General features: G+C 37.9%; 1 protein-coding gene across 4 annotated transcripts in view; it reads right to left on the bottom strand.

The window, feature by feature from the left end:
- Positions 1 to 14820, bottom strand: part of ldb2a (LIM domain binding 2a) — a 115884-nt gene extending 101064 nt beyond the window's left edge. For all 4 annotated transcript variants that reach the window (XM_085469321.1, XM_085469322.1, XM_085469319.1 and 1 more), the window contains exon 1: positions 14532 to 14820. In XM_085469321.1, the coding sequence (XP_085325447.1) occupies positions 14532 to 14663 (132 nt within the window). In that variant the 5' untranslated portion in view covers positions 14664 to 14820. The remainder of the gene's footprint in view (positions 1 to 14531) is intronic.
- Positions 14821 to 15780: the final 960 nt, after the last annotated feature.

The following is a 15780-nucleotide window of genomic DNA, read 5'->3' as shown; positions in this document are numbered from 1 at the left end:
AAGACTCAAACAGCTTCAAGGTATCGAGGAGCATAACAACATAAAAGAAGCAAAAACTCACTGGGTGTCTGAGAATGATCTTTAGCAAGGTAGTGTTTGTTTTCATTGTACGGTAAAGGCCACTGACAAGTAACACATGTCAAAGTCTAATAAAAAATGCTTCTGGTGAATGATTGTCATTTTCACGAGTTCTGAGGCAATACCTTGACTGAAAATATCTATATAAATTTAGCTTCCTCCCGAAATGTCCATACTAGAATCCAACTAAGTGTTAATCTGGTAGATAATTTAATCACAAGGTTGATTGATCATCTAAGTTATTTAACAAGCATGCAAATATAAAACCTTTGCTGGAATAACTTGCAAAATATGAGGATTTCCTACTTCTAATCCCATTTAATTTAACTATAAACTGGAAATTTGGGGGGTTGGTCAGATGGACAAAAAAGGAACCTAATGATGCCGATACAGACTTGAATGTTTTGATGATTTCTATATTCTTTCATCAGCAAATCAAATAAACTGTAACCTAAATGCATTTCTACATTGAAAAAATCAGACTTCAAGAGCCTAAAGTGCAATAAAATTAAATATAAAATTTAATTTCCCGGTTTTGCAAATCATTGCCATTTGAACTGAAAGCGCAACAAAACCAAAGTCACAGCTTCCCCTGGAGCACAGGGCTGTATCTTTCAGGGAGTCCTCAGTGTGACGACGGAAAAACTCTCTTTTAGATTGCATAAACAACACCACTTTAATCATGTCAAGAGTGTCATCACACACCGATGTTTGATATCAATGCAGGCTTACCCTCCCGGGTTCTAAGTGTTTTTATATAATGCAGACCTAACATGTTGCTGCATTTGGCCACCGTACAGCCACCAGCAGAGCATTATGCAAATTAAGAGAAATGAGTGCAGTGGGAGAGAAGCCATTGCCCTTGAACAGCCGGCGCACATTCCCGAGGAATGACCTTTCTACCCATATATGAAATAAGCAAAGATATTCCCATGTTGGGTTGCATGTCTGCCACTTTACTTAGGTATCTTTTCTAGTCTTCATTTTTCAGCGTTAGACATCACAGGCAGCAGTCAGAGGCATAGCTCAGATACCACTTATTGTGTTAAAGTGTCAGTTTAAGGTCAGGGTTAATACACAGAACTTATTTGTCTGCTGTTTTAAAGCAGGAAACATGAATGAATCAGAATTACTTCAACGCTTCTGGCTTTCACCCCAAAGGTGAAGGGGCAGGACTGATCCCCACAGCAGCAGTAATACAACTCTCCTGCTCAACCCTCCTGTTACCTCCTCCTCCTGAAACCTGCTAAAGACATTGGCAAAATCTTTAAAAATCAAGTTCTACACAACTGTGCTTTGAAAATGCCACACAGACAGAGTTTAAATGAGTAAAAGCACTGTGATCGTTTTTGTGGGACCTGTTGGTAACCACCTCAGCAATAGTTGTATTCTGGTTGCTTTCCCATATAACAGCAAAATTGTTGAACACCTATGTCATTTGCAGTTAAATTACCATGCTGTAACAACTACATCACTATTCACGGAGGAATTTCTGACACTCTGTTTCAAATCTATGAGGGTCTGGCTAGACTCTGGATATAAGACATTTATGTAAATTTTTGGGATTTTTTTTTCAGTTAACCACCATGTTATCACAAACACAGGGCATGCAACTGACTTCATCTTATTGCCGTTTTATTGCTGTCTTAACACACTATTAACTGTTAACAGCAGCTGTGTCTGAATGGTTCAAGCCCCGGTCCCCATCTTTGAAGGAACCATTTCAAAGGCAGCAATATTTTAAGTTAATTGTGCACAATGGCAATATTTCTCCTACTACTGTTTTCCCTGTTGTCACTGTACAATGACAAACAGATTCAAAAAGATCCAATGGTCCTTTCACGGGTTGCTTGTATCAGAAGTATTGTTTCCCTTCTTTTTACAAGACAGAAAATAAACTTCACTTATCATCTTGTGTATCTGCCATGAGATTTAAGACCTTTACAAGAAATAAGTAGAAGCAGGCATAAGCTGAAAAATATGTCCCAACTTGGCAATTATACAGTGACACGTCAGATTTACCTTGTGATCCCCACGGGGGGTCTCAAACTAAAACCAGTTTCGAAAATACTAAATTAAAGGATTTCCTTAACTCTGGTTTTATTCGTTATAAGCATCTTGGATGTTTTATATATCCTTGGATTATTGATTATTTAAAAACACATGGTAATTAAAGATATTTCTTTGGAATCCTTGAATTTGTCATATAAAATGAACAAGCAAATATTCACAATCATTAGCTGTAGGTTTGCACATAAAAAATGCTGAAATGTGCTCGTAAAACCTGCACAGCTGCCATGTTTAGTAACAACAAACATCAATATCGATGGAAAATGTTGAAACAACAAGATGCATGAATAAATGAGAAAGCACAAAAAGAAAATGATTCTTTACAACCATAAGAAATTAAAATAAACAAGAAAGTGCGGTTCCAGGTTCTGGTTTGGACGCACCAACACGGAGCTACCCATGCAGCCTTTCTTTCTCTCCACTGTGCTAATTAGACTAATAAACAAACAACAGGGAATAGTTCCTCAACACTGTGGAGCGAGACGCTTGATCGATACTGGATTTCATCAAATCCACTGGTATTGTTAAGTTTGTGCGTGTGCCCTCCTGCTGTTGTTAGTGCTCGCTTTGCAATCTCACCTGTTGCTCGTTCGGCTGATGAAACGAGCGCAATGACTGACGTGCTGCACTTGAAACAGGAACTTAGAGAACATAAGAAGTTTTTACAGGTCTTCACAAAACATATTAAGCTTTAATTCACTTAAATTTAATTAAAAGAAAAGACATTTTAAACTGTGAAATGAGCAAGGGAACGCTAAATAGGCTAAGTGATAGACTAAAATGAATTGAGTTAAATTAATTGTAGCTGTAAACTATAGGGATAGTGCAAAGTTTTATATTTGCTTTTATTTTCTTAATCACCTTTTCATAGACACACTCATAAATTTATCAAAAGAGATCTCAGGAAAAGCATTTCTAAACAAAAAAATGATAAAACACACAAATGTTTTAAGCACAAATTTCTATTTAAACTGGATATACAGTGCACATATTCATAACACTGTCCTTATTGTGTTAAAGCCTGAGCTCTTGTCACATTTCAAGCTAGATCGACAGTGAATGCGACTTCATTGGATTAGAAATGAGTCTGATGTTCTATGACTGAGAGCATAATCTGTAATAATCACTCAAAACCAACATTTTGTGTGTGCCAGCATAAGAAGGACGATGATAAATTTCTTGAAAATCAAATCTTCCTTTTGCAAGATCAGAGACCAGTGTAATACTCTTAGAGGCATATACATTCAGTGTCTTGCTTAGTGACACTTCCGGAGGGCTGGGGGCTTGTTTACATGCAATGTGTGAGCTTTAGTATCTGAAGGATGTTGTTTCATATTCATGCCTGGGAGATATAGAAGCTGAAGAAAAGGCATGCATGCCCAGGCATGTTCTCTGGCTAAATGAGCATATAAAAAAATATATAAATGAAAACAGTATGCAATCCAGAATAAGTCAGTAAATTCATCTCAAAGGAAAAACTACATCAGAGCGAACAGCTGATCAGCAAAATGACGAAACGCCCAGAAACTGGCGCAGAGCAGAAGCTGAAGTACAGTGTGCCTCCCTGAGTTCACTGTACCCACTGTTGAACCTTTTTCTTCTGTGGAGCCACTCAAACATTATGCAGCTAGAATTGCAGTGCTTTCAATAACACAACACTGCAAATCAGTGTTAGAGGACTAAGGAGCTCATTATTAGGTTTCAGTGTAAATAAAGACAGTGAATAATATTCTTATCAGCTTGTTTAATCAGTAATTACTATTCGTTTTTATATATTTCAGTAATTTTGTATATATTTCATTTGTAAACCTGTAGCTTATACAGCAAAATTTGTTCTAACTGTCAAATTTAAATATCCTTACATTGCCAAGACTCTGCTGTCTCTGCTGTCTTGAATCAAATTTAACATTAAACTTTAACACTGGAGTGTAACTACTTGGACATGGTCTTAAAAAAAGAAAAAAGAAAAGTGCTTCAAACAGACAACATTTTCATTCATTGCATTCTTTCTCAGGAAACATGACTAATTTTAAGCCCATCAACTGAAAGTTATTCAAGTTCAAAATTTCAACCTGTGACCTTTCCGTTTCAGGACAGCCTGCCTAACTACATCAGGGAGGCAGAACAACAGGACACGAACAGACTACAGACCCGTCTGTCTTCCCTGTTATCTGAGCAACACTGCAGCCTGGAAGGAACCATGGGAAAGGGCCAGGAAAAAGGTGGGTCTATTGTCTCAGCATCCTGCTGGATGTGACTGACGCTTGCGATTTGACCAGAGGTCTTTTTTTTTTTTCGCTTTATATGATTTTCTGGAAACATCCTCTGAGAGCATCCCATTTGCAGTATAGCATTACTCATACACACACATCATATCCAAATTTGTCTACTTTAACAACTTACATTAAAAAAATTATGTTAAAATCAACATGTAAATAAACATATATATATGTAATATATGTAAAAATGAAATGCGGAGTCACATAAAGTACTTTATTATTAATTCATTGATATGTTTGATTTTAAGGCAGATAACCTTGTGAAATGTCAGTTGCATCAGCTATACTACTTTTTCCACAACCCACAAATATAACCCCACTGCTTTACCCCAAAAGAAAAGAGGGAGATTATTACAAATATGAATGTCACATTTTAAATAAATACAATATTTTCCTCTTGTTCAAAGTTCAGCTTGACTTATGATTCAGTAGAAATATTTTTCAAGGAAAAGGACCAAAGGGAGAGTTCAACCCATAGTTCAGTCTTGGTGATTTAGTGATCTAAAAAGTTTGATGAGTGAATATCACGGTGTTCTTAAATGAGATTTGTGCTTTTTACATATTGAAGTCCATATCTCTTACTTTAAAAGCACTTCACTTTAGAGGTTTAACGTCTTATGTTCATTTGAGTGGGTTTCAGTTTTCTTCTAGAGCCCAAAGTCATGTTTAAGTGGTGATTCTAAGGTGGCTGTGTGTGTGTGACTGTTTCTACTGTTAGCCCTACGAATGAGTGTCAACCCCTTTGGGAGTACCCCCCATCTTGACCTGTGTCACATGTGATAGGCTTCAGACCCCATGGGTAACACACTTTTGGCTACGCTATTAATAAAATGGATGGACATATTAAACCTAAAAAACCTGTATTTGTTGTTGTTGTTTTGACCACTTGTGTCAGTTGAAACAGACTGTGACATACAGACAGGTGATAAATTAAAAAACTTGATCCGGTGGCTCTGTTATGCTGTCAGAGGCATCGGGCTCTCATGTTTTGAGTCCACTTGTCCCCTTGGAGAGACAAACCACTGCAAATCAATACTGAGACGTTCTGAGTTATCTCCCTTAGCTTATGATGAAACATTCCTGATGGGAGTGGTCTCTTCGAGAAAAAATAATGCCACCATCCACAGGGCCCAAGTGGTCATTGATGTGTTTGACGTGTGTGAAAATAATGTGAGTCATAAGCTATGACCTTTGCAGTCACCAGATTACAACCCAATTTGACATCTATGGGAGACTTTGGACCAACATATTGAGAGCACTCTTCACCATCATCACACAAATGCCAAATCAGGGAATAATGGATTTACAGATGTGGAGATTTGTAGACTTAGTTTCATTATGTTTAGGGTTTTTTGGGTTGATGTTTATTTTATTTTTTTACATTTTCCACTGGTTTTTACTCTCTGCTTAGTATTTCTGCCTGCTACTTGGTGCTGAGCAGGTGCAGTGGGTTGGTGGATATTGGCAAAAACTGCATTATAAGAACAGAAGAGTTGCAGGCTAGATAACTAAACAATGAGCCGGATCTCACCGTAGAACTCTCTAAAGCCAGGGGACCTAGAAACCCAATCCAATAATTAATTATTAATAACAATTGATCACTGAGACTAAACAACTGACATGTACTGTAATACGGTCTTAGCATAACAATCTTGATAATTCCTATTTTTATAGACATTATTTAATGGCAGGAGAAATCATGAAGACTTAAGATGCAGTAGTTTGTATGTTGTTGAGTTACTACAGTTACTTTGGTGTTATGCATTGTCTCCTGTGATCTTGCGTCCATTTCGTTATTAGTAAAAAAAAAAGTTTCTCCTCCAAGGATTCATAAATGTATCTTAATATCTAAGATAAATAACATTATGATTAGATTTAATTAATAAATAATTAATGTGTTTTTACACTGCAGGCTGTATAAAAAAAAAACAACACATTAATTACTCTCATCCTTAACGTTGTATAAAAGTGGACAGTGGACATCTCAAGAAAGTCCTTTTGTGTCTCTATTCAATGTTTTCACACCAGACAGCAGCTTTCTAAGGAATGAAATAATAAATAGACAAATGGTATTCAGCTATGACCAGTTTTCTGAGGAAGAGGTTACCATTTCTTTTCAAAACTATCACCCTGGCTGCTTCACCTTTTAGCAGTATTATTCTTTAATTAACCTAAGGGGATGTTAGCGGGGCATTAACTAAGGGAAGCAGAAGCTAATGTGATTCAGTCCTTTCAGTGACTGGCAACATTATGAAAATCCAAAATGTTTTTGTTTTTAATGTTAAGAGCTCCGCAGCATTTTACGAATCCACAAAAGCAGATGTCTGTTCGTTGTCAATAAGGCATTGAATCACAATAACAACACATATTAGAGATTTGGTTGATAGAGGAATAAATAATAATGCTGTTTATTCCAAGTAAATAACAAATGGTGCACACTTATTTGAGCTATTTAGCTTTTTCTCCTTTGTTTTCCTTTTTCATGTGTAGGAGGAAGCATAAATGCAGCATAATGTGTTTATCTAGCTAAAAATGATCTTTAATTTGCCATGTATTTGATAATTGAATCATTAAAATCAACACTGTCAATCAGTGCTTTACATCTCATTAACTGAGATGCGACGCTTCACTGAGGGTGGTTTCAGCTGCAAAAGAGAATAAACATCTAAACATTTACAATGTAAGAAGAAGACGCAGATTTCACCAAACCAAATGACCAGATGTGGAACAAATTTCTAACAATTGATTTTACAGACTGTCCAGCAGTTTAAATCATTTAAAAAAGTGATTAAAACTCAGCTGTGTCACATTTAAAGTCTTGAAGTGACACTGGCTTGTTTTTCCCGATGGTAGATAAATCCAGCAGTAATGGTTCAGATAAGGGCAACACGATGTTCGACACTTCTCTGGTAATTACTCTCTGCTGGTTTCACACACATGCACTGCAAAAATGTTACCAAGTATTTATCGCTTCATTTTTGGTAAAGAACTTCTTTTTGTCTCCAATGGTGACCATAATTTACAAAAATAAACATCATGTTTTATTGACTATGATTTTAAACAGACAGAGCGATTTAAGTCATCACAAAAGTGTTAAGCGAGGGCACGCAGGAAGAGCTGTTTTCCCATAGACTTCGGTACAACAGAAAGACTTTTTGCAAGCGAAAGAGTCTCCCCCTGCTGGTCATTAGCAAGAATTCAGGTTTAATTCTGTCTAATTAATTCTCTCTTTCATTAAAAAAATGTGTGAGGTTAGAAACTACTTAGTAACCCTCTAATATCCCAACAAAGAAAGAGAAAAGAAACTGGGAATTTTCACAATTACCAACCTGGACTACTTAAAGTTGGACAAAGTTTTTAATATTGTAATAATTTGGATGATTAAAGAATGAAAGTTAGATGATTTTCAGCTGCCAGTGGAATAAAGCTTTCTGCTGTGGGGAAGGGGTTATGTATACTTTTGTGAATCTATCAATAACACTAAAAGAAAAAAGGGGCAGACAACTCTGGTGTTCCGTTATTGATTTAAGCTGACTAACTCTTGCCTTATGTTATTATTAATGATCAATAAAGCTTGAAAATACATTTCAAGATAACTTGAAGACAATGTAAACAACTGAATGAGATTATTGGGAAACTGCATTGTAGAAACAAAGTGCGGTTTGGCCCAAAATTGCCAAATCTATTTGATTTTGCTCCTCAAATATGATGACTCGCTACTTTGGCCTAAATTATAATACATTAAATATCAGTGGAAGACCTGGATGAATAAATAAATTGAAGGTCTTCCCATGTCCATTTTCTGATATTTTTATTTACCAAATGGTCGTATAAGGAGCGCGATCTGTGCTGAAAACAATCATTATATGCAATTTATGTCTTTTTTCTGTGAAAGCAACATGTGAAAGCCAATTTTCACTAAAAGAAATCATCAAGTGTGTTCTTGGTGGCTCATCTCTAATCCTTCTATGTGAACCTTACAGCTCAGTGCCAACTTGACCTCTACATCATAAACCTATTCATGTCAATCTGACACGTCGAGCTGATGGGAACAGATCCACTTTGCTCCTGACAGGAACAAGGGATTTGGCCATAATGAACACTCCAGTTCCTCCAGTTCCAAAGTCGAGCCAATGAGTCAGGTCTGTGGGGCCATTTGAATAATGAGAATGAGACTAACTATGTGCAATAGACACAAGAACCCAATGAATGGCCTGCCAATCACTGTTACTGATTGCTTGTCTATGTGCTGAGGAAGAGTGTGACCAACAGAGCCAATGTCAGCAGCAGCGGCAGCAGCAGAGAGGTCTCTGAACGCAGCCCTGTAGCTACTATTATCGCACCTCCATTAAAATGCTTTTGTTTTCCTTCTGTTTCACTCTCTGTGTTGTAGTTTTACTTACAGTGTTATTTTGTGTCTCCGCTCTCCGCCGCTGAATATTAATGTCCTCTATGCTAATGGCCTTACAGCAGCTGAGGTCGACCAAGCTCCTCCTCTGAATGTTAATCCGCTGCCTCATTTGCATACGCTTAAGTGTCAAATTCCCCCACAAATCACTGCAGCTGCCTCCGTACGACGAGGTCTGCGGCCCCCCCGAGCGACAGCACAGAAACAATGTGGTCACACCGTATGCATAGCATCAAATCCACATCAAAGACTGTTTAGATTGCCAGGTCACAGCGGGTTCACATTGTGTAAAATGAAGGTAATGGGATAGCAGTCAGCCCCGTGCAGAAATACAGCCAGGCAGGTAATAAGTATGAATGGAGCAGGTAATAAGGTTGGGATAGAAGCAGACCCCGAGTCATCTGAGCAGCAGGACTGTTTTAGCTGCAGCACAGTTATCAGTTCAAAGGTGAGCCCTGATCCGAGACAAACACACAGGACAGGTTGTGTCGTTAGCGTTTATTCCTCCTTATTTCCATGTGTGCCTCTGGGTGCATGGCAGGTGAAACGGCTGCTACTGAGAGGGGGGATAAAAAAGTTCCTCGGGATTACAAAGATAAAAGTATTTGCTGTGTTAACAAGCCTAATGCTGACAACATGACATATCTGTTATCAGCATTCATGTTACAAATCAGAATTCACGGGGAACTGTTTTGAAAATCAATCATTTTCCACATTCTCAATTCAGCTTTGTTGCTTTTGTTCACACTTCACTTAATCCAACTGCTTTTTTTCTTTTTTAGTTAAAATAATCGATTTAAATAGATTACCTTTGTTGCAAATTTCCCCTCTCCTTTTGGTGTTTTCAGACAGTTTATAAACTAGAAATCATCATTAATTAATCAAAGAGAACAGTTTGCATTGCCAGTTCCAGGTCTGACATTATCATCACTGTAGTACAGCTGAAAAGATTAGTTTAATGATTTGTGATTATCAAAAATGAATCCAGCAAATATTCTGATAATAGATGAATTTTTAGCTTTCAAATCAGAGGCGACATGCTGCTTTTCTTTAAATATGTGACGATAAACAGAACAGCGTTTGGTTCTGAAGCGCTGTTTGAATAAAAAAAAAAGTGATTTATGTCAAACGAATTTAGCAGAGATTCATTATTTAAACTTAAAATGTTCTCCAGTATAATAGTTACTGGCACTACATCCATGATCACTACAGCAAAGATGAAAGGATTAGCTCAGTATTGAAAAACTTCTACATAGTATTTAGTTACTACTTAGCTAATTAATTATTCATTTTTAAAGCAAACTGAAGCTGAAACAATACACCGATGGGACGATTTCCTTTTCTGAATTACAGTAAACTAAAGAAAAGACATTGGATGGAAATTTTTCTAATCAACTGACTGAATAATTGAGAAAGAAAACAAATGTCATGCATATATATCTGTGTGTGTGTTCTCTACCTAAAAGTGCACCTTGAAGCCAAACTAAACAAATCAATGCATATGGTTTCATTTAAGGGGTTGCAGGTAACAAACCCATAAATATGGAAATATGTACAGCCTAGAGTAAACTACAAAACAGAAGAAGAGAAACTGATAACAAACACTCTAATGCACTAAACACAACCAAAGCTGATAAAAGACGCTGCTGTACCTTTGCAGTCCATGAGGCAATACTGCATGTTAGACAGTAATCCCAAGGAATAAAAATAGTCCGTGTAATTTTATCAATTTGCTTTTCTTCCCTTGCATGAAGGTTTTTTCTATAGATTTCACTAAGTCGTACAGACTTCCTCTCAAGGTAAGTAAGTCTCCTCTAAGTGTCAAGTCCTTGAGTCCTGCGCCTGCCAGTGGGAGCTGCAGTTGCACCACGAGCCAAGCAAATTCAAACGCACACTCATGAATAAGACAACTGGAAGTATTTCTGACAGAAGACTAACTTCAGACGAATCCTTCAACACTTTTTAAAGGTGATGCCACACTGAGGCTTAGTCAGCTCCCCTATTAAAACCCTACTTAAAACGGCAGGAATGCAAACTATAGTGAGTCATTTTGGCTCGACGGTCTGCCAGCAAGCGCGATATTAAGTACGCTCGGAGCTATTCTTATTCTTAACAATGGCAGTTCTTTCACGATATTAAGCATCTTTACTCGGGTGATAATTCTGACAAGACTGCTGTTTGCAAGCTTGAAATCGTTTTGACAGGATCAACAAAATATAGCAGCAGCCCCAGTCAAATAATGTCACTTCATACTAAAATCCAGCAGAAGTAGCCAATATCGTATGTTCTTTTGGGTGATTTTACATGTTCGGTGTCATATGCTGTACATCAAAACAACAACAATAAACCCCTTCTACTTCTCACGACAGGTTAAGAAGGGTTTTCATCCTGGAGACAGTGGCCACAGACATAAAATGCAAATATGCAGTGCATAAACTGACACATTACATCTGTTCAAATCTCTCTAGCAGGTTGAAAACAAGAGATTTCATGTATACTCTATATCAGTGATCAGTGCTGACGGTACTAATCAAAAGTTAATTTCGTTTTATTACGATTTGTTAAAAAGTCTAACTACTGATCCCATACAAATAATGTAAAAATGCGGGAAGACACAGTGTCCATTTCTTTGCCTGTGATGACTTTTTGGCAGCAAAATAATGACATATTTCTGTTCATGCATGGCTCATATAACACATGAATATTTCTTTAATTGGTGTAGTAGGATTCCCTTATGCAAAGGGAACAGTTCATTCTTTTTTTATATAGTTTTAATAAGGTCAGAAGAAGACAAAGACGCATATTTAAAGGAAGAAATAACACATTTTTGGCAATTATTCTTAGAACAGTGTCATCTGTGGGCTTCCAACCAATACATTTTCAAAACTAAAAAACTCCCTCCATAAAACAGCAGTTAACTATTCGCAGTTTGGCTATTAAACTCTGAAGGACATGGATCCGCAAAATCTGCTAGCAGCAAAATCTCGATAAAATATTCCTTAAACTATCCAGCAGGACAATTTGGCTGTATTCTTTTAAGAGGGAGAGCGACATCCCAAACTTCCTGTTTTGTAACAACACCAGCATGACCCTGCACTGCTCTTGTTTCTAAATGTGTTCTGACTTTTAAAGTTGTATTGGAGGAGATGGACTGAGTAGCAAGCAGCCCAGTGATAAAACAAGCAATAGAATGACCCTTCAGGCACGCATCATCATCATTAGGACACCAGCACCGGCTAACCGCGCTTTACAGGAAGTAAAAGGCTCCAGTGAGTCTGCTTGATGAAGAATGTATAATATTTCCACTCTCAGTCTTAGTTAAGGCAAAATAGACATTATGCTGTATATGTAGATTTGTAGAGGGAGATTTCTTTTACAACCTTTTTCCTTTACCACGTATACAATAAGTTTTTTTTTCTTCTTAAATGACAGCGGCTACTTTGCATTCATAAGGATAATTACTATATAATTTTGTTAAAAGCCTGAGCTGAGCTGCGTTACACATCTGGATGCAAACAAATTGCAAAACTCGAAGCATTTATTTCGCTTCTATAAGACACTACTCCTTCCTCATTACATTCACCACCTGCATTTTAATTGAACAATAAGAACATCGCAAAAGAGAAGACATATGATACACCCTCACCATGGAGTGAAGTGAGAAAAAAGATGAAGTAGGAAGCGAACATACAATGAACACCGGCAGAAAAAAAAAGCAACTAATTATGTTATCATGCAATTATATAATTTAGTCTGAGGAGAGGTAATGGTGTAAATTGCTATGTGCCTGTACAGTGTGTCTATATTCTCAATGCCATGTTTGTCCGGGCTGTATACGAGTCCGGCGTTGCTTTAAAATAAATGTCTTGTAATGTCTGTGTATGAATCTGAGATTGCTCATGTGTAAGTGCGTGTGCCGTTTGGTGCGTGTGCATATGTGTGGTACAGGAGTTGAGGTCCACTGGGGTTTGGACCACTTCGTATGAATAATGCATCAGACTGGGCCATTGCATCTCAGCAACATTGCCTTGGTCTGCTTAAAGTTGCAAGTTCCTCTTTAGGAAAGTCAGCACCATTCTGCAAGCTGCTGCAGTAACTCAGCCGGCTTTGAAGGTTTTTCTAAAATAACAGTAAAAACATCACATGAAATAATTTAATGGGCATGTTTCTCAGTTTAAAATGTCTCGTGGGATTCAAATTCTAGTCTAAAAGCTTCAAAAGGCAACAAGAAGTCAAATTATTTGAAACAGTAAATATTTAGAGGTAAAACTATTAGTTGCTTGGTTGACAAATAGCAATTAATTGCTTTAAATGTCTTCCAGCTTCTCAAATGTTGTTTGTCTGTTTTTTCTTAACATTTTGTGATAGTAAACTGAAGATCTTTGGGGTATTAGACTGTGGGTCAAAAAAAACATGGCATTTTTAAGAGGTTCCTTTGAGCTCTGGGGAACTGTAATGAGAGTTTTTTTTCTAAATTCTAACATACCACTGACGGAATTATTCAGTCAACTAAAAAGTACTGGTAAAAAAAAAGTATATTTATGACAATTTTTTTTTGCTTGAGCCGTAATATTTATATTTACAAATGTGTAGCCAGGCTATTAAAAGATGATATTTATCATATTTAGCTTTTTTGTTGTCCTCTAATGATTGTTTGCGAGGAGAACTTGACATGTTGGATGAACTTTTTATCTGCAGATTTACACATTTGTGATTACAGAACAGATGCTAAAGACAGCTGCTCCCAATACAGTACAACTCAGAAAGGAATCACCAAAAGTTCAGTCTGAATGACACTGTATGCCACACACACTTAGCACCCAATGAGATGAAGCATCAGCAGACTGACATGAAAGGAATTCACCCCATGCAATCATAAATGTGCAATCAGGGCCACTTTCATTCACAAAATCTAATCCGCAGTGATGAATCTGTGTCCTGAACAGGCAGACCAGAAACGCTCCACTTCAGTGGACAAACTCTACTCCACTCCACATGGAAGAAACATATGCAAATATGCAAACACCAGGCAAAATGTAAATGTATGCAAATTAATTAAATCCAATGAAAAGGCTACTTTGCCTCAGTCTGCATAGCCTATTTGCATAGTCTTTGTGGACTTCTTATATTTTCTGGGATTTTTTTTCAAACTTTGTTATGATTAGCCTTTACGTAACTTTCTCTTAGAAATGTGCCACATTTTAGAACCACAATCACAGCCGTGATTTAGCTTGGTGCCCTGATTAAAATATTTAAACTGGAGACCTCAAATGTTTAAAGTCTACTTTTGTTGATTTTCTTACTTTTATTATTACAGCTCATCCCAACCTCAGGTGACTTACTTGGATGACAGTAAAGCCGCGAATTTTTAACAGGTTAATTGGCCACGTGAAAGCAAAAGGACCTCCTCCACAAATCAGCATTTCCCAACTTCAAATTAAAATTTTAGGACTAGAACAATTTACTTCTGAGGACGTCTATTTCTTGTAACGTAGACTACAGACAGAGCCTGTTTACTTTCACCTTAGGAATGTTTGGTACTTTGGCATTATATCCGTATCTCCTGCCTGACGGACCTTCTCGGCTCATCTTTCTCTCCCGGACCGGCATCTCGTCCCTCCTCTCCAACCCGCCACCCTCTTACCGGTACCTCGACCTAAACGGGACCGTGTAGCGGTTACGTCCGGTCGGCTCACCTCTGTGCGCGCCTGCAGCCGCTTGTTCATCTCGTAGATCCGATACTCGGGCTGGATCATGTAGGGCGAGTGTCTCCTGTAAAAGGGTCCGAAGGGAGAAGAGTAGAACGGGTCGTGGGTTGGGTTGGACATAGTGGCTCCTGGCGAGGCGCACGGCGCGATTTCAACATCCAGCGGGCACAGCAGCGCACATGGGAGTGCGATGCTCTCCGAAGACCCCCAGTTGGAAGCAGCCGCTGTCGAGGCTGAGCTGCACTCTGCAAGTTGGCCTGCCTAGTTCGCTGCTATAGCGTGGTGCTGGAGGAGGGAGGAGGGAGGAAGGGGAGCAGGAGAGGAGGGGGAGGAACGGTGGGTAGGAGGGGGGGGGGCAGGATTGAAGGGGGAGGAGGGAAGTCGTTTCCTGTTCCCTCAAGACCTACACTCAGTTTTGCACTCTTGCAAAGTTCAAGTAAGATCTCTATGTTCATGTGTGTATGTGTTTCGTTATTTCCTCTCGTAAGTAATTCTGCGCATGTTATTAACAAAAAAGCTCTATTCTTTACCTAATATTAAAATATTTCTTCAAAGTATTTCCCAACGTATCAGATTTTAAGTATGCCTGCCAACACTGGCTGAATAAAGCCTAGTGCTGGTAGGATTCAGATGCATGAAGCAATGCATGGGCATCAGTTGCAACAACAGTGCAAAGGCAGGGCATTTAAAGCATGCTTCACACACAGAGGTAGTAAAGAGAAATCTAAAGAATATAAGACACTAAATTTAAAGCAAAAACGAGCGAAATTTAGAGTTAAAACACCAATGCCTGCTCTTTCACATATAATATATTGACTAGAATAACAATGCTGTCTGTTGACAGAGGTGCAATATCGATTGCAAATATAGCTCTTGGTCATGTTTTGACTGAAAAAGAGGTGAGAGTCTGTTGCAGCATAGGGTCAAGCATCTTCATTTTTAACAGTATCATCTCATATTATATTCTTTGCAGCAAGCTGCCTCTTGCAGTAAAAGCCGCAGATTTTATAAAAAATACAGTTAACTCTTTTTTTTAAAGCATTCAGTTCATATTCATTTATGTAGAGCCAGTTCAAGACTACAGATGTCTCCAGGTACGTTATTGTACGATAAAGACCCTACAATATTAGGTAAAAGGCTAAAATATCCCTACAGAAAATGTGTGAAGAGATTATATTTAAATCAGCCAGTTTTATTTCTGAAATTAAAAATACATTTTATATTGACCTTGGCTGGA

Source organism: Copadichromis virginalis, linkage group LG2 (genome assembly GCF_057382275.1).
Source record: "Copadichromis virginalis isolate Kocher_CV1m ecotype Utaka linkage group LG2, C_Virginalis_male_GT1.1, whole genome shotgun sequence".
Lineage (NCBI taxonomy): Eukaryota > Metazoa > Chordata > Actinopteri > Cichliformes > Cichlidae > Copadichromis > Copadichromis virginalis.
The sequence above is the reverse complement of the archived record's forward strand: the minus strand, read 5'-3'. Positions and strand labels throughout refer to the sequence as shown.